The 19,339-nt window shown below is 31.9% G+C and overlaps 1 protein-coding gene across 1 annotated transcript in view; it reads right to left on the reverse strand.

Annotated features, from left to right (window-relative positions):
- LOC129220622 (protein spaetzle 4-like) overlaps positions 1-9,844 on the reverse strand; it is a 33,735-nt gene extending 23,891 nt beyond the window's left edge. Inside the window, exons 1-2 of the mRNA XM_054855052.1 lie at positions 9,830-9,844; positions 7,439-7,563 (exon numbers count right to left, since the gene is read on the reverse strand). Of these exons, the coding sequence (XP_054711027.1) occupies positions 7,439-7,563; positions 9,830-9,844 (140 nt within the window). The remainder of the gene's footprint in view (positions 1-7,438; positions 7,564-9,829) is intronic.
- Between the last annotated feature and the right edge of the window lie 9,495 nt (positions 9,845-19,339).

Consider the following 19,339-nt stretch of genomic DNA (forward strand, 5'->3'; position numbering starts at 1 on the left):
TTTACATAAAATAGTCTACTACCCGGCGTTGCCCGGGTGTTTATTAATGCAACATACCACTCAGATAAATATTTGGATGGATTCTATCCACATGGTCGTACAAGAATTACATCAATCCGTTTTCCAGGTACAAACCCTCAAAGAACTCAAATAACTTGTAAATCACTCATTTACTTTACGACGTGCACGGTCCTCCTCGAAAATGAAAGTTATGCCATGTGACGCGTATTTAACAATCAGGCTTGAACAAAAAAAAAAAAAAAAAAAAAACAGCAAAATTTTGCTGCAGATTACGGCAAAATAATCGAAAAGTAAACAACTTAAACACCTTGATTACAGGAAAAGCCTTAAAACAAAAGCCTAATTTTATTTCTTTATATTCGAGAAAAAAAATTGCAACAGATGTTTCTTTTCAATGATTTTCTTCACGCTGTAAATTTTAATAAAAGCGTTCATCCGGAAAGTTGAGTTGAAGCACTGAATAATAATTTGAATGGAGGAAAGCCTTCGAAAAATATGGATTTTATTTTGAAATCTAAGAGTCATAATTAATAATTTTTAATTGATATCTCCGCTAATTATTATCGGAGGATTATGTTAAATAGCCAAACATGAAGACGGGAGGATTACGAATCCATCGATACCTGGTTCGATGGTCAGTTCACTGTCGTTCGGGAGAAGAAGCTTGGACATAGATAGATAGATAGATAGATAGATACTCAGATTTTATATGTATAAGACTAGCTGCGTGCCCGGCGTTGCACGGGCTACCTAAAAAATGTAAGAGCAGTCCAGTTGATGCTTTTGTAGTACACTGACACTAGTTTCTAACGCGTTAAGGAATAAATAAATGCGCGTAAAGCAAGGTTTGCAAAACACCAGTAAAACATATTTTTGCCAAAACACCTCATCAACGTTAATAATCGTTATCAATGATACAAGTTATGAGTACATTTTCAGTCAGCACAAAAGGGGAAAATATATGCATTATCAACTATAATCTTTACTCACGTTAAACTGAATTACATCTGATAGACTATATCGGAAATATTTATGCACAATAACAATCCGCTTTTTACATAAAATAGTCTACTACCCGGCGTTGCCCGGGTGTTTATTAATGCAACATACCACTGAGATAAATATTTGGATGGATTCTATCCACATGGTCGTACAAGAATTACATCAATCCGTTTTCCAGGTACAAACCCTCAAAGAACTCAAATAACTTGTAAATCACTCATTTACTTTACGACGTGCACGGTCCTCCTCGAAAATGAAAGTTATGTCATGTGACGCGTATTTAACAATCAGGCTTGAACAAAAAAAAAAAAAACAGCAAAATTTTGCTGCAGATTACGGCAAAATAATCGAAAAGTAAACAACTTAAACACCCTGATTACAGGAAAAGCCTTAAAACAAAAGCCTAATTTTATTTCTTTATATTCGAGAAAAAAAATTGCAACAGATGTTTCTTTTCAATGATTTTCTTCACGCTGTAAATTTTAATAAAAGCGTTCATCCGGAAAGTTGAGTTGAAGCACTGAATAATAATTTGAATGGAGGAAAGCCTTCGAAAAATATGGATTTTATTTTGAAATCTAAGAGTCATAATTAATAATTTTTAATTGATATCTCCGCTAATTATTATCGGAGGATTATGTTAAATAGCCAAACATGAAGACGGGAGGATTACGAATCCATCGATACCTGGTTCGATGGTCAGTTCACTGTCGTTCGGGAGAAGAAGCTTGGACATAGATAGATAGATAGATAGATAGATACTCAGATTTTATATGTATAAGATGAATATGGTTTCTACACACGGGCAAACTTGACCTAAGTAGGAATTAACAATCATTTTTATATATGAAGTCAACTCTTGATAAGTCGAATATTCTTTTATTTCAAAGTTTTTAATAAAAAGTTGTCTTTATATCTCGAACGTACTACTTTTAAGTCAAGTTTTTTCGAGAGTTTCGTTTTCATGTTGTGCAAAATAATGCAGTCAAAATAAGAAAAAAATATGTGTTTTTCGCTAATTTAATACATTGTTTTGCTTATCAGCTTGTGTGAGGGGGATAACTCATTGACAATAGTTTTCCTTAATACACACAGTGTTGCAAGAGCACTTGAGATGTAGTCGATAAGGCTATTTTATGCCGTGGCTGGCGAACTAAAATGTTGTTGCTGACAAATCTTTGAGAAACTTAAAATGTTGGCAAAAACTTAGAAAAGTAACCTTTATTTTCTGGATCACTCAAATCATCTGCTTCTAGGATGAAAAGACGTTTGAAGCAATACGAACTGAAAACAAAAGAAAAGAAATTGGGACTTCCACATGCAAACTTAATGACGTTTTCGGATGCGATAAAAATGTAAGCAGTCAAAAATAAATTCCTTTTCGAAGCATCTCGGTAAAATTTATTCTCTGTAAATATATTTTTACGTAGTACTAATAATTAATTTTATTTAAACTATAAGTGTTACAATCGATCCATTATGCATCATTTCTGAAAAGGAAAATTAAAATTATTCTTCTGAACGGTGGAAAAAGGTCCGTTAACTCGAACTACCGATTGCTCGAAGGTTTTAGCTCGTCCCTTGGGACTTTGAGTTGTCAAGAGTTGATTGTATATTACAGTCGGACCCCGATTTGATGAATTTATCAGGACCAAAACTTTATTGCGTTAAGGGGGGTCCGGGACACAAAAATTGTAAAATTTTACACTTTTTTTTAATCATTTGAAATTTTTTTCCATTTTTTTTCTGCTTAAAAGGACGTTGGAATCTTGTTTCTATTTTAATTAAAACCAAAGATATCATTATTTTTGTTGCATGCATTTAACTAGTATTATATTTAACGTTAAAATTTTAAACGCGTTTTTCTCCATGATGTTATTTTTCCTTATTTTTTGCACTCAAACTCTTATAAGTCAAGAACTGATAAAGATAAAGTAATGAAATTTGGAGCATATCGTTTACAAACACTTTACTTTAGTTTTTATTCGGCGATTTTGAAAAAAAAAAAAAAAAAAAAAACGTCTTTTGCAAAAAATATAATTAAAAAAAAAAAAAAAAAGAATTTTCGAATTTTTCGAAATTTTTCTTCAAATATTTTTTATTTTTTATTAAATAAATATTTAGTAAATCTCCGAATAAAAATTAAAACTTAGATATGTGTGCATAATTTTTTGAAAAAATTTTGAAAATTGACTAAAAATATTTTGAGTTTAAGAAATTTAAAGCAACCCCGTTAAAAAAAAAAAAAAAAAAAACAAATAAAATTTAAATGATATTTTTTTACAAATATTTATGTTATGATTTTGCTTATTTAATAGATGTTGAATCAGTGCAAAAATTTCAAAACTCTAAACTGTTTAATAAAAGTTTGTCAAAATGTGTCCCAGAGCCCCTTAAATCGGGGTTATCCGTACTATCGGGGTGCAAAAAAAATTTAAAAAATCCCCACTTACCTTATCTGAAAGCAATAATAAGCAACTATACAAAAATATCCATAACTAGAAATTATACACTTGTTATTTAGCATTCAGCGACTTATTTTGCACACTATTTAATTTGAAATGTTAAAGTACTGAGTTATAAATGTTTGAGAATTTCCTTGATACCAGACTTAAGATCGTTCTCTTTCGACTTTACGGAGAGAAGAAAATACTGCGTCATTTGCATTACAGTCTGCTGCATGAGAGATGCAAAGAGAGAGAGAAAGAGAGATAACAAATAAGCAAAAAATAAAATAAAATCACATGTAAAAATTATTCGTTAGTTCGGGGTTTATTATTCGGTAACTAGGGATTTTTGCATTCATTTTAGTCGTTGAAAAAGAAAAATTCGCTAAAACACGAAATTCGTTAAGCAGGGGTTCGTTATATCGGGGTCTGACTGTACTTGTTTACAGTAAAGTTTGTCAAATTAAGCGGTAATCAGCGGGGCTCATCAAAATTGCTCTTTGAAGCACCACAAGTGCATCCATTCCGAAAGCAATGGCCATTTTCTTTCTCATAATCTTTCTCGTTCGTTCCTTGCAGAAATATTCAAATATGTGACGTAAATTGGCCTCTCAACTGGCAGCTTATTACCAAAAGTTATACGCCTCATAGTTTTCTCTCTCAGTGAGATAGATCACAGCGACAAGAAATGTTATAATTAATTATAACTGCCGTCAATACTCAAGCAAAGCAGAAATTTGGAAATATTTTCCTTCCGCATATGTTTTACGTTAGTATTTTCCTTATTTTTCATATGAATATGAAGCATTAATTGCTGTTAAAAATTTCTTTACATACCACTTGGCCAAAAAATACTTTTAAGTTTATGACATTTTTCATTTTATCGCGGCGCACTTGCAGAGTTGCAGTATGGTATGAGAACATCAAACTTATGATGACTTTATGAGTGCACCCCGTGAGATTGAATTAATTTCTGTGCAAACTTGCGGAAGCATTCGTTCTCGGTTCTTCTCTTTTCTTTTTCAATTTTTAATTTGATTCATTAATTTTCACGTATTTATTTTCCAGAATTCAGACTATTTATATATGAATGAAATATAGGGCTGCTTCACTTTTCCTCCCTAGAAGTCAAGGCCTGGCCTGACAGATGTGGACGCCTTGTCAAAATTACAGGGATTTTAAATCGTTAATCCTTGGCGACTGGTCCGCGGAAAAATTTGACCTGTTCTCAGAAATATTTAGTCCCCGCTTTAAAACAATTTCATTATTAAAATAATTTTAAAAACATTATATACGATATTTTTACTTTAATTTTGCGATTCCATGTCACGAATTTCGGTAATCTTTTCAATGGGTCATTTATTTCTGTTGAATAATTGCAACAGTTATTTGTTTTAACGTTTCACCATTTTTGTTAGTAGATCATAGAAAAATCATATAATGAAGTTATGTAACTTTCAATGGGGTTGTTTCCTTCAGTCAAAATACTTTCATTTTCCCAACAGTTAGTTTTCAATTATTTTTTTTAAATGTCCTATTTTGCAAACAAGGCGTGGTCTTGATGACGTCACAAATGATGCTCTTTGGCGCATCTTTCTATCGCGTTTCCATGTGATGATAATCAAGAAGCGAATTAAAATTGCGCTCTACGCTTGCTATCAACCAAATCTTTGCCAATACACGTGAGTAAAGATGCGAATGAAAAATTTGGTTCTGTGAATGACAACACTGAATGGCACTTTCATCATTTGTGATGTCATCGGCAGAAGTATAAACAATAAAAGCATACCGATTTAAGTAATTTTTTAAAAATATTAAACAAACAAATTATTTTAAAAATGGTCATATCCTATGTTTTTAAGCATGCTCTTTCAGAAAAAAATACTTTTAAACTTTCGAAAACGAGCCCATTAATAACAAGTACAGTTTAAAAAATATAACTCACTCGTCCTCAAATATTTTTTGAGATATTTACCTGATCCACGGGTCAAAAGCGGTTGAAAAGTCTGCCTCTTTTACATATGTTTATATTTAATACACATGTAAGTGAATTTCATGGCAAATCTGCAATAGGAAAAGTTACATCCATTTAAAATAAACCCAGTGTAAGATCGAAAATCGAACCCACGATTAGTAGGGAACCACACGAGTAACGTAATAATGGATATCTTAATGCTATATAAAAATCTTCTGTGCGGACGTTTGTCAGCATAAGGCTTTTAAACGGCTGGACCGATTTTGATCAAATTTTTTGTGTGTCATTAAGTTGTGGCAAGCATGGTTTCGAAGCGCGATGGATCGAACCGAAATTGTTTTTGTTGATTAATTGATTTAAACATTGGATGGTTATGTCTCCCAAATGATTAATATTTATTTCAACCTATTGTTGAGAGAGAACTGAAATAAATATTTAACCCGTTGCCAAAGGACAATAAGAAAGGCAGCTCTGCTTTTTGTAATGAAATTTCCTACTAAAGTAAAGTACTGTGATATGTCATTTGAGAATAGATAAAACGTAGAGAGAGAGAGAGAGAATGAAGCCTTCATTTCTTAAAAGCAACGATTTTAGTTCCCGTAATATATTTTAAAGTAAAGTACTGGAAGGTTCACGCAAAACGTGTGTTCTGTCGTTGTAAGTGAAAAATATGACCGGATCGGTCCTTTAGGTTTTCCTAACCAAATGATCAGAAAGTACCGTACCAAGCAAAATTTGTTTCTCGGCTGAAATCCATCTGAGTTTTGGCATCAATCTCAATAATACTTTAAGGATTATCTAACTAATCAGTACATTATTAAAAGAAAAGATGACGGAATTTAAAGACGGAACGAATTTTATTTTTGTCCAGATAAATTACAACAGGGTAGTTCTGTACACAAAAGATCAGTGCAGTCGTGGAAGATCCTTATCTTTGGTGGAAAGAATAAATTAGGCAATGTATGAAGTTTAAAAAGTTTTCGTTCAAAAGATCGGACCGCTAATCGGTCGGAGTTGACTTCGCCCACTGATCGGCTGGGTTACAGTAACGTGGTGGCATGGCGATAAACAATAGAGTTGCGTGATCATTTGTTTACATTTTAAAGCTACTGTTAATGTAATTTATTGTATTTTTTGTTTATTTGGCGAAATATTTCAAATTGCTAAGAATTGTTTTTCGTTTTTAAAGAGTGTTTAGTCATTTTATTTGAAGAATGTGTTTATTTTACATCGGGAGGGTGAGATAGGGATGAGTAATTTTCGCTTATTCAGAGAACTGTTTTTACCTTGATCATTTTTCCAAACGATATCCTTTCGATTGCTTTATTCTTTTTCATACGGGAGGAACCATAGTTAACAAAACAACTGCTCAGTGGGCATTAGATAAATCAAGTTGTAATAAATATGCGCATTCTGGCACCATAGCAGCTTAAACCATTTTTTTTACTTATTTTTTTTCAACAGAACGGTTCAAACACTTGATAGTTTATTAAATTTTTTTAACTTTTCAATTTACGAAGTTTGAACAGAACGACGTCTGTCGGGTCTTAAAGACTGCCGAAATTCATTGAAAAGTCTAGAATTTATAGACTTTGTGACTGGTGAAAGGTAACATGGGACTTGACCGTCTGTATGTGGCTTGATATCCATTCGCAAAACATGTGAAAAATGGATGACACATAATCCATTTTTCGCCAAAACTCGCTAAATTTAGTAATTTTTCTTAAAATTTCGGCAGTCTAAGACTTTATATTTCGATAACGGAGCCATGGAGACCAATAAAGTTCATGTTCCCAAAACTATATTTTACTATACTCTTTCGATTGCTGCCTTTTTAGATTTTTAGTTATGACAGTATAGTATGGCTTCCTGCTGAGGACAAACATGTGTTGCAAGTTTTGAAAACTGCTTGATTTTTTAAGATTTCATCTAGTTCAAGAACATTTTAAAAAATCTTATGATTTTATTATTAGTATCAGAAATTTCTCCATACCATGGATATGCACTTCCAGGCGCACTGCAGTAGCTTGATTTGCTCATATCACACGGAATCTCCGCCAGTAATCGAGCGCTAACTCTAGGACCACAACTTTGGCTAAGAACTCGAGTGGAATCAACCTAAAAAGAAAACAAGAGTTACTCCTTTTTCATTTCTACAGGAAAACATAGGATATTGAATGGGTAGTTTAATGAAAATTGCTTTGAATTTACTGAAAAGAAAAGTGGCCTCAGTTGATGACTGAGGAGTATTTCTGAATTTGTGACAAGATTTCTTTATAAGAATTGGAAACGCAAGAATTTTCTGAGATTGTGAAAGCAATTGTATCGAGTAAACATTGAGCTGCGTTTTGATTACTAAATTACTCTACGCTGTAATTATGCTACACACCTTTAAATAAGCACTTATATTCATGTGGATCTAAGTATTTTTGTCCCGAAGTGCTTTTATCCAGTTTTTTTTGGCATGACAGAGAACATGAAAACATTCAATATAAATTTTAATATAAAAGCACTTCATATTTTAGAAAACATGAGCATTTAAACGAATTAATTTTTACTGCGTCTGTACAAAGATTAGTGTCTTTAAACAATCACAATTCCATATTTAAATGTGTTTGTCGATTTATTAAAAATCCAGAGTGGGATATCGCGAAAACTGGAGAGATATCGATGGTGTAGTCGCATCGACGTGAGTTTCAATTCGAAGATTATAGAAATGGATATGGGATAATAAGGGATTATTCAGAAACATATTTAACTTTTATAACAAACGGCTGCATAGCTAAAATAAATAATGGGGTCGTTTCCAAAATTTTAAAAGTATTTTTTTCTGAAGGAGCATGCTTAAAAACATAGGACCTGAACATTTTTTAAATAATTTGTTTTTTAAATTTATCATTAAAAAAAATTACTTTAATCGGTGCGCTTTCATTGTTTACGCTTCTGCCGACGACATCACAAATGATGAAATGCCATTCACTGTTGCGTTCACAGAGCGAAATATTTAATTCGCATCCTTACTCATGTGTATTGGCAACGATATGGTTGATAGCAAGCGTAGACCGCAATATTTAATTCGTTTCTTGATTACTATAACGTGGAAACGCGGCACAAAGATGCGCCAAAGTGCATCATTTGTGACGTCATAAAGACCACGCCTTGTTTGAAAAATAGGACAGTTTAAAAAATTCATTAAAAAATAACTGTTGGGAAAATAAAGGAATTTTCTGGGTCCATGCTATTTTTTTGCTTAGTCTATCAATTTCAGTGAGTAAAAGTAGTACTTTTGACTGAAGTAAACAACCCCATTGCATAGTAAGTGATATTCTTTTATCCATCTACCTTTTTTTTTAAATAATCAGCCAGCTTCCACTAATTAGATCATAGATGCCGTTCTGAATTTTCGCGATTGTTCAACAGGAATTTTCCCATAAGTTGCAATGCATATTTGTGTGAGAAATTCCGAAAAATAAAAAATTGCTGTCTTTAGCAGTAAAAACTAAGTCCGTCAAATGCGTACTTTTTATGAACCGTAGTGTTTTTGCTTTGAATGTCCGTATATCCCCAAGTGAATTACACAGTTACAAATTAAGGAAAATTTTTAAGTTAATATTATTGCAAAAAAAAAAAGAAAACAATAATATTACATATGGAATACTTATAGTACGGATGAAGTTATACAGAAAATTTTCCCGGAAGATCAAACATTCGCAGAGCTTTCTGACTGCTGTAAGGGTTTTTCGCAGTAAAATGTTAAAGGCTGCCCCTAAATGATGTCACACTGTCTTCTCACATCCCACCCCCTTTGTCACAAAGTGTCACACTTCACCTTACACCAGGGGTCTCAAACCTTTTTTGCTTAAGGACCACTTTGTCAATTTTTGGAGGCAAGGCGGGCCAACAATCCAACATTATTTGAGTTTAGATAACTCAGTTATTTTTCGTTAAATGAGGAGGAAAGAACAGGTAAGCGGCTATCCTCTAGAAATTTTTTGAAACTGAAATCCCAAAAATGCAGTTTTAAACATCTTAGGTGACTTTTGGGAGGAAAGTGAAAATTTAGACTCTCCTCTAGGGAGAGTCAGTTGCTGCTTGTTGCCCCCTCTGGTTACAATCATGCTTAATAGTATTTTTTGAGATTTTCTTGACTTAGTTTTCTTTTAAAAAATGCTTAAAAATAAATATATTATCAAATTAAAAAAAAGTATGTTTTCAGTTTGCAAGCTTTCCGCGGGTCAGAAAAATCTGCTCGCGGGCCAGATTTAGCCTGCGAGTCGTAGGTTGGAGAGCTCTGCCTTAAACCATCCCCTCCTTTTGTCATATGCCACGGTATTCTTCATAAACATACTGTCATAAAAATGTGTGACGTCACACGTATCGTTACCTGCTCCCTCCCCATCGTCACAAAATATCCCAATTTTTACGAGTCCCTCCCTCTCCTTCAAAGCATATGTTACATTAAAAAGTTAGTTCTTTTTACGTTCAATTTTGGGACTTAGGTAAATTAGGTTGACAGTGAGTGTTTGGGGGAAATTTTATGGACGAATAAATGAACGAGATATTAGACCATGAATCTTAGAGTGGCTTTTTGTTTTTGCACTTATTTTAGCTGTTTCTAAATTGTGGATAACTATATAGTACTTTATTGATAGTTTTGCATTAACATAAGTTTTCTTCAGTTTTATGCCAATAAATGCAATATTAAGTTTCGAATAAGAATGATGGAGTCAAAAATAGATAAATTGTGGGTTGAAAATAAACCGAAAGAATATAAAGCTGATTATTTTGAGAACTAAAGCATTTTTTTACTTAATCATATTGAGATATAATATTTTTTTCTTATAAGCACCGAATAATAAATACGAGTGTTAAGCAACAACGTTAAAAGTTCACTGGTACACATTTAGGTTGTAAATTGCATACGTGAGAAAAAATCGCTTGCGGGAAAAAACTTTCCATAGTGAGTTAAAGTTAATATTAAAAAGGAATTTAAGCAAACCTGAATTATTTATTTTCATTTCGTATGAAAATTTAATTGCGATTTAAGTGTATACATTAAGAGCAATTTTAATGTACTTTCTATTTGTATACTATTGTCATGAATTTGAAGAAAATTTCTTAATGTATTGCATCCACCAAAACAAATTTCTCTTTCTGAAATAAGATTTTTTCAAATAGGCCAACATCGGAGAAAAAGTTAGGAATAAGTTTTTTTTTTGTGGCAAATAGTTTCGAGATAATTCAAAAGGAAAATATTAAGATCCAAGAAAGCAAAAGTTCTACCAAGCAGAAAAAATTTAAATGAAATTTTTTAAACTTATGAAAAAGTAATTTTTTTGGCTAAGGAGTATTCATTTTTAAGAAAGAATGAGTGAGAACTTTTGACGATGCTGTTTGAAATTTTAGTAATTTAAACTTTTTGGCTCGAAAAATCTTTTTCACCCTCGGAAATAAATATTTGTTCTTTTTTGTAAAAGAAAGGAACGCGCGTTTATCTTCTAAGAAAATAATTTCGTATTGTAAAAAGATAAAGAGCAAAATGCTGTCAAAAATTATATTCGAAAAAATCAGACTTGGAAGATTTTGAAAATTGACTGCCGGTTTCGCTTTAACTGTGTGGTCGATAGATGGCGCTGGTAGGGAATATTATATTACGGTTTTGTTTTAGTTTTGGTAGAGAGAATGTGTCAAATCTTCATCTCTCAATAGGCGAAGCGGATTCAGATTCATTCATTAATCGCTGATGTGATGCCCAGTGAAGGCGCGGGTGGTCAGGGGGTCAATTGCCTCCCTGGCTTTGAGGAAGTAATGTATTTACATGTCAGTTGGCGTGATAAAATAGAATAGTTCTGGTTAACGAGATAAACTTTATCTTTTGCAACATCTTGGAACGATTGGCGCTAAGTCGAACCAGCAATCTGTTACCGTTTAGGTTCACCTATTTATTAATTTTTCTCCTTTATATATATAGTAGCCGTTCAACCAGAGCAAATTTCGATTATGCCACGTTCTTGGATTGGTTGGCGTCAAAAACTTATCAGCGCCAATTGGCACGGGGGAACATATATATATATATATATATATATATATATATATATATATATATATATATATATATATATATATATATATATATATATATATATATATATATATATATATATATATATATATATATATATATATATATATATATATATATATATATATATATATATATATATATATATATATATATATATATATATATATATATATATATATATATATATATATATATATATATATATATATATATATATATATATATATATATATATATATATATATATATATATATATATATATATATATATATATATATATATATATATATATATATATATATATATATATATATATATATATATATATATATATATATATATATATATATATATATATATATATATATATATATATATATATATATATATATATACCAAATTTCGTTCGATTCTACTTTCAGAGAGCGGTAACGAAGTTTGTTTACGCACAGGCGTGCATACAGACTGACAGCTATTTTCAAAAAATGCTAAAAATGTGTTAAATATACATTGAAACGTGAAAAGTTGTTAAAACCCGACGCCAAAAATCGAAAGTACAAAAAAAAAAACCAAAACCAAAATTTTCGCAGTTGTTACTTTGGTGTTTTGGCAATTGAAGACCGATGGATGAGTATATAAATGTTATTGTCTCCCCCCTTTACTATTTCGGGTTGCTGTGCCCACGTTCCAGCCATTGTACGGACGCAGAACCCCATTAACTAAGCCTAACCCGATTAACTTAAACTCGATTAAAAATCTGTATTAAAGATTTACTCTTTTTTTTAAGAGTAAGAATTTATGCAACTCTGTTGAAAAGTCTTCCATAAAGTCATACATGGTCGAAACTTTTTAAAAAATGCTTTCTTTCAGCATTGCATCATAGAAAACATAAATCACCGCTGATATAACACAACATTCAAACTGGAACAAAGTTATGTAAATGCGAAATTAATTAAGATAATCAAGTAATTTCCTCTCTCCCATTAAAGTGTTTCCTGAAAACAAACCCATTAATTTCCTCCCAAAATGTCATCCGCTATTAAAGGGAACACTTCGGATAAGTAAACCTTAAGCCGTTTGAGGGCAAAATTTGAAAGCCCTTGTTTAAAGCTCATAGGAATTAACGAGTTGTCCCCATAACAACTGATGAAATTAACTCTATCTTTTACCGTACGGTTAACGTTAACACCGATGCATAATTATCTTCATTAAGGGAATGCGAGCTGCAATATACTTATAACTGTAATTTTAGCATGATTGCCCAGATTAGATGCTCGATTCATTCTAACGTTATTTACTCCCTATTATCGACATAAAATATCCTTTGGGGCTGCAAGGGGTAACTCTCGTATAAAAATAATTGAAGTATATACCGAGATGTTTCAAGCATTAAGTTATTTCAGTCTAAAAACCTTTTTTAATCCTATTAAAAATGGCATATGCATTGTATTCTAAAAGAAAAAAAATATGTCATTGGCTTAGTAGATCACATGGTTTAAAGGTATTTGATGAGTTATCTATTTATTTATTAATTAATTTATTTATTTAAACCCCACGAATCACCACCATACCAACCCTGGTGAGGGTTTAACCGGATGTGGTGGTTGAGGGAACATGATGTGTTACCTAGCAACATGGAATTGAGAAATACTTTATTAGAATAATAGGCTACGTCGCGTCACTATCGCTCACAAATCCCCGGGAACTGCAAGCAGTTCCATTGGGATCGCTTCAGGTTCCGAGCTCGTTCTTCTGGTTCATCACATCATTACAGTGTATCAGATGTGGGTTCAATATAGTATGCTCATGATAATATACTCTGGGCACTAAATTTTTCGACCGATGTTGCGAGAATGAAACGCTAACTGCCCAAAGTTTGAGGATTGTGTCAAAATTTCAAGTATCAAAATAATTCCTTAACAATATGCGTCTACTTTAATTTAAAATGATTTTTCTGAATATTTGCATAACAGTACTACTCCAGTATGATTTGGCGTTCTGCAAACTATAGCATTTGATCAATTTTAGCATCATTTACACGAAATTTTGACTGCCGATTATGAAATTCAGCCCTCTTTTCCAGCGTCAGAACGTTTGAGTGATTTTATTGGCTGCTGCGACTCCATCATTAGTGTTTTGTAAAATCATTAACACCTAGTTATAATTCGTTTGATGATTTCAATGCCGATGAGCTTGTTTTAAATTCATTCCAGGATCATGTGAAGCATTATGTGGTTAAAACCTAGTTAATGTGAAATTTATTCAATTATTTCTATCGTTTTTGAAACCTCACCTATTATTATTCATAAACTTCACAATAAATTGCTTGATGAAGAACATTTAAACAAATGACTGTTTTTGATTTAGCTATTTTAAGGATATTTTTTGGAGAATTCTAATTTCTTTAACATTGACAACCACACGAAAAAATATTTTTTGTCACCTAAAAGTTGAAAACATTTTTCACAATCTGAATTCATTCTAAATTTTCAGTTTCATTAAATAGGAAAATTAAAATATGAATTAAAATCGAAATACCATATCTCGTAGATTTAACATTGACACAAGTCAGAGACAAATATGACTGAATCAGAATGAAATGAACTCAAAATGCCTATGTTTTTACCAGGGTTGCAGAGTCGGAGGGAAAACTCGTGGCTCCGACAACTAGAATTTAATGGCCGCCGGACATGGTGAAATACATGGTATTCCATAATACTTGATACACCATCTTGGAAAATGGACCTTTAAACTCGAAGACAAAACATTGAGAGCTAAAAAGGATAACAGTATAGCAAACAACATTTCCCTCGAAGTAAAGATTAAAATAAACAAAATCGAGCCTGGTTTTTGAATCTTGAAATAAGAGAAGTACAATGCTTGAAGAAAAAAAAGGACAATCTTTTGATAATATTCTTTTTGTCATTACTATTGTTATTGATTTAAATTCATTCTTTACTAAATGGCTTTGCATTTTGAAACTTAGTCAAGCATGTATAGTAATCATTTTATGCTTTTGACATGAATACAATTGACGTAAACCGAGTCTAAATAAAAAGCAAAGAAACGTCGGCTTTAACAGTCTTTTCTGACATTCACTTGTGTATTTGATTTTAATAAAATTTTCTGCTAAATTTGTCATTTAATTAGTAAGATTTTCATGAAACATGGTATGGACTTGAGCAGTAAGTTATAGTATGGAATGTCTGAAAAATTTCATGAAAAGCGTTTTTCATGGTCTTTCTAAACGCTTTTTTTTTCTGCATTTGAAAAGTAAACATCCTTGATGGGATTTCAATTTATAAAAATTACTAATGGCCTAAGAAAATATTTTGATTTTATTGAAAGTTTTTCCTTTCAAGATACAGCCGAGTTTTTTTTTGGGGGGGGGGGAGGATATATGCTGTCCCAGTTACGTCATTGAAAACATATTAAAAATTAACTTGCTTGAACACTAACTTTTAGTACAAACATGTGTCTTAAAAAGAATGGGGACAATTTTTTTAGTTCACTAGGGGGCTCTGCCCCCTGATCGCTAACGCTCACGAACCCCCGAAGATTGCTTCGCAATCTTATTTGATTTGCAAAAATTTAAATCGTGAATTCGAAAGAAATAGATTAAAAACGCATTGCTAACTTTGGAACAAAAAGCATTCCTTCCCCGGGTTTCAAAATAACTTGTACCAACTTTCAGAGCCGTAAGGGCTAAGGGGCTCCTGAGCATTGCAAAACTGCAGTTTTGTACATTTGAAAAGTCGCTTTCATATTCGTGGTCTCTAGTAACATATTTTGCTCTTTAGCTCGGGGCTTGAATTGAGTTGAGCCTAAGATTTTCCTTTAAAATCGAAACTCTTAAATTTTGTGAATAAGAAAGAAAAAATTGCGAATCGAAAAACCGTAACTATGGGAACGCCAAATAAAACATCAATAATTTTAATGAATGTAAGACTATTCGAATTTGATTTTTAACGGTTTGTAACTTTTTTCTTTGGGGATAGAAGCCCAGTTTTTCGACCATGGGTCGAGTTAGATCTGGAGTAAAAAAGGTAGCTCTTTTCAATGGTGTCAAAGAGAAAACTGTAGGACAATTCCTTCACTTTTAATTGATAAATTTAATGAAGAAAGTAGTACCTAAATTTTAGCTAAGCCTAAAAAAGTTCGAGCTAAAACCCAAATAACTCCCGCCGTATTTAAGTTAGAACAATGACGCAAATTGCGTAGAACGCGGAAAATTCTACCCTTTTCAACGATATATAATATTAATATGTGCAAGTAATTTTTCACCCCTTTAATAGGCATTAATAGGCAATTTACGCGAAAAAAATAATTACCAAAAAACTAATTCGAATTTTAAAGAAAATAACCTCAGATGCACACCCTCTGGGCTTGAAGTAATGTTGTACAAAATTTCTAGGCTGTAGGTGCTATGGGGTCTCCTGGACGCAGGTCCGCCACAGACTTCCTTCCAGAATTTCTTTGAAACCTTACTTTTATTTCCTACTACACAACACGAGCTTGCCGGCTGAGTTCCTTAACTCATCACGTGATCCAACTGAAATCGTTTGCCTTCTCTTCACCTTAATAATTTTAACTTATGATTTCAAGAACGGAACTATAAATGCGCCAAATATTTCTAGTTTGTTTTGATTAAACGTGCAATTCTTGCATAGAACATACAATAAAGTTTAGTTCTAATTTAACAAATAATATGGCATACTACTGTACTAGGTAGTTTTGCTACAAAGTATTGTTTTTTGTTATAATAAAAGATAAGTCTGCTTGCTTATGATTTTCTTTTGATTATTACCCGGCGGTTATCCGGATTTCCGTTTATCCGGATTGTTTTGATCCGGATTAACGAAGTTGTATTACAATGTTATTATACATTTTGTACCAGTCAAACATTTTGTACATCATCATTCAAGCGGGGGGGGGGGGGGGAACCTAAAAAAATTGAAAATCAGGAAAACTAAAGAATTAAGGGAAAACATTTAAATGTTTGAAATAAAATAACAATGTAATCGTATTTAATTCCTAACGAACCACAAAAAGTTTAATCAACGTGTCAAAAGTCAAGTAATTACAATTACACGGGTATCTGTCACTAATCGTGCTTTTCGATTGTAACATTGGACAAAACAGCGGGTTAAATGGATCAGTTACGCTGGACGAATGTGGCCTACAGGACGTCGGTTGGGTACCACTGGTACAATCTAATCATTATTGTTATGCTTGTGCTTATTGATAAATGACACACAATCATTTTTCTGGGTGTATGAATTTTTCGTTTTTGGTTTTAATGAATTTAGGCAAATATGTTTTAGAACATAGAAAATGTAACTTTATCCATTAAACACAAGGAAGAATGAAAACAATTAATTAAATGTTCAATGAAAGCAATGAAAAATAATGTTGATGATGAAAAACAAAAATAATTGAAACACAATAATGAAGTGAAATAATATTATGAAAATGAAAACAATAGAACAATAAAAAATGTTGTTGAAATAAATAATGAAAACAATGACAAAAATCCTTTGATGAAAATGAAAACAAATGAAATGAAAATAATAAAACAAATAGATTAATGTAAATAATGTTGAAATGAAACCAATAAAATGAAAACAATGAAACAAGTACATTCATGTAAACGAAGTTGAAATGAAACCAATAAAATGAAAACAATGAAACAAATACACTAATGTAAACAATGTTGAAATGAAGGCAATGAAATGAAAACAATGAAATAAATACATTAATGTAAACAATGTTGAAATGAAAGCAATAAAATGGATACTATGTTGTCAAAAATCCTTTTGACACGAAATTCGTCTTCCACAATACAGCATGCATTTTAAATGTATCAGAGTTTTTACTTGATGTACGGAAAATTATATTTCTGTTATAAAACTGTAATGTGCATTTTACTTCAAATAAATGTAATAAATAAAAGTAAAGTAACTTCTAAATGAAAAAAATGATATTAAAATCAAAACGTTTGTAAGAAATGACTTCATTTATGAACAGAAATTTTCCAATCTCAAACTATCACTTCAACTCCTAAAGTTTCAAAATGTTTACAAACCTTTTTTAGCGAAAGAGCGTATCGCTCTAAAACTTTTCTTAACATGTTTATACCCAAAAACAATTTGCAAGTTTGACAAGTTAATGAAGTTTTGCGTTCTTCAAGATGTTTTGTAACGGATAAAAAAAAGTAAATAAACACAACCTAAAATATTTTTCATCGTATGCAAACATAAATATGTCATACCGTTCTTCCATCAATAACACGCTCTGCTGGGCTTGCCTTAAACTTGAAATGCAGCACATGTAAAACAGATAAGAAAAGAGAAAGAAGAAAAAAATGGCAAGTCAGAGAAGCTTCTTGGACTTTCGACCTACTTTTCCTGGGCAAGTAATGCTTGACCACCGTGAAGTATGTAAAAATGGCGTGCGCAAATCAAGGTCATGCTTATTTTTCTTTTCGTTTAAAAGTTCAACTGAACATAAGTTCGTAAAGATATTTCTAAGGCTTCGTTATTTCTTTAAGGAAATGTCGGTTTGTGTTGCAGAGGAAAGAGAGGATAGATTATCTCAGCTTTGGTCGGTTTTATCGGTATTAGCTTTTTACATTTCATGGTTAAATATTGTTAAAAGGAAGTTTCAGTTAAGAGGTAAAAATTTATCTTTGAGTGAACGCCATTGTTCAGCTTGTACAATGTTAATACAAAAAAAAAAAAAAAAAAAAAACCCCTAAAGAATTTATTTGGCAGATAACGGGATTCTAATTAGTTAAAAAAACCCGATGGGGGGTATGTTTTACATTTAAAAAAAAAATTAATTTTATATTTAAAAATCCCTTTAAACTCAAATTTGTAACTAAATTTTCTTGTTTTGCTATAAAACTTACTTTTTAATTAAAGAAAAAAATCTTTTTTCTTTATAGTTATCTTATTTTGCTTTATTACCTTTGAATAATTTATTTTTTTCATTCCCCTTATAAATAATCGAATTATTATTCAACTATTCTGTGCTTGTTTTACGTTTGATTATATTATACGCAATGGCGGATTTACAGGTTTTAAGCTTCGTTGCCATGCACTTTAGGGGGCCCCGTAGAGATGAACAGAACAACGAAAATCGTTCCAGTTTTTTGGATCCCAATGCGGAGGACCCCCTCCCGCTCGTAGATTTCAACATTTGTGAGTTGATCACTGATTATATGGCTTTTTATTTATTTCTGAATGCTTGTTTGTACGTACAGTCTGAATACTGGTGATATGGAAAAGCAAACATCCAGTCTATAGGCGCAAATGAACGCATCTATTAGTTTACAGGGGTTTTAGTTTGTTCGTCATAGATGTGCACATTTTGTTCGTGACAGTAATTTCTTAAGTCTAAACTATATTCGATCTATACTCTCATTACAACAATTAAAATGCATTTATTTATTATTATTATTATTATTTTTTTTTTTCAACATAATTTTGTGCTTACCATTTTGTTTTCACATCTCCAGATGAACATTTTCTTTTCTTTTTGTGGTTTGAAAGTCTCATCGTTATTTTCCTTTCTTCCCTGCTTGATTCATTCAAATGGAATCGTCCTAACTTGGTCGCTTGCCAGATTCCATATCATCGGTGCTCAGACTGTAAGTATGAACCAGTGATGAAATCGGTGCAGCAATGCCGTTCGGGTACTGACTCCAGAAAAAATAAATTCCCCTTTGACATAAAATTGCTCACGACTCATGATTCAATTTATTCTCATCAAAGTTGCGTTGCTGGAAAATTTTACCTCCTCCGAAC

This window comes from Uloborus diversus, chromosome 4, assembly GCF_026930045.1.
Source record: "Uloborus diversus isolate 005 chromosome 4, Udiv.v.3.1, whole genome shotgun sequence".
Lineage (NCBI taxonomy): Eukaryota > Metazoa > Arthropoda > Arachnida > Araneae > Uloboridae > Uloborus > Uloborus diversus.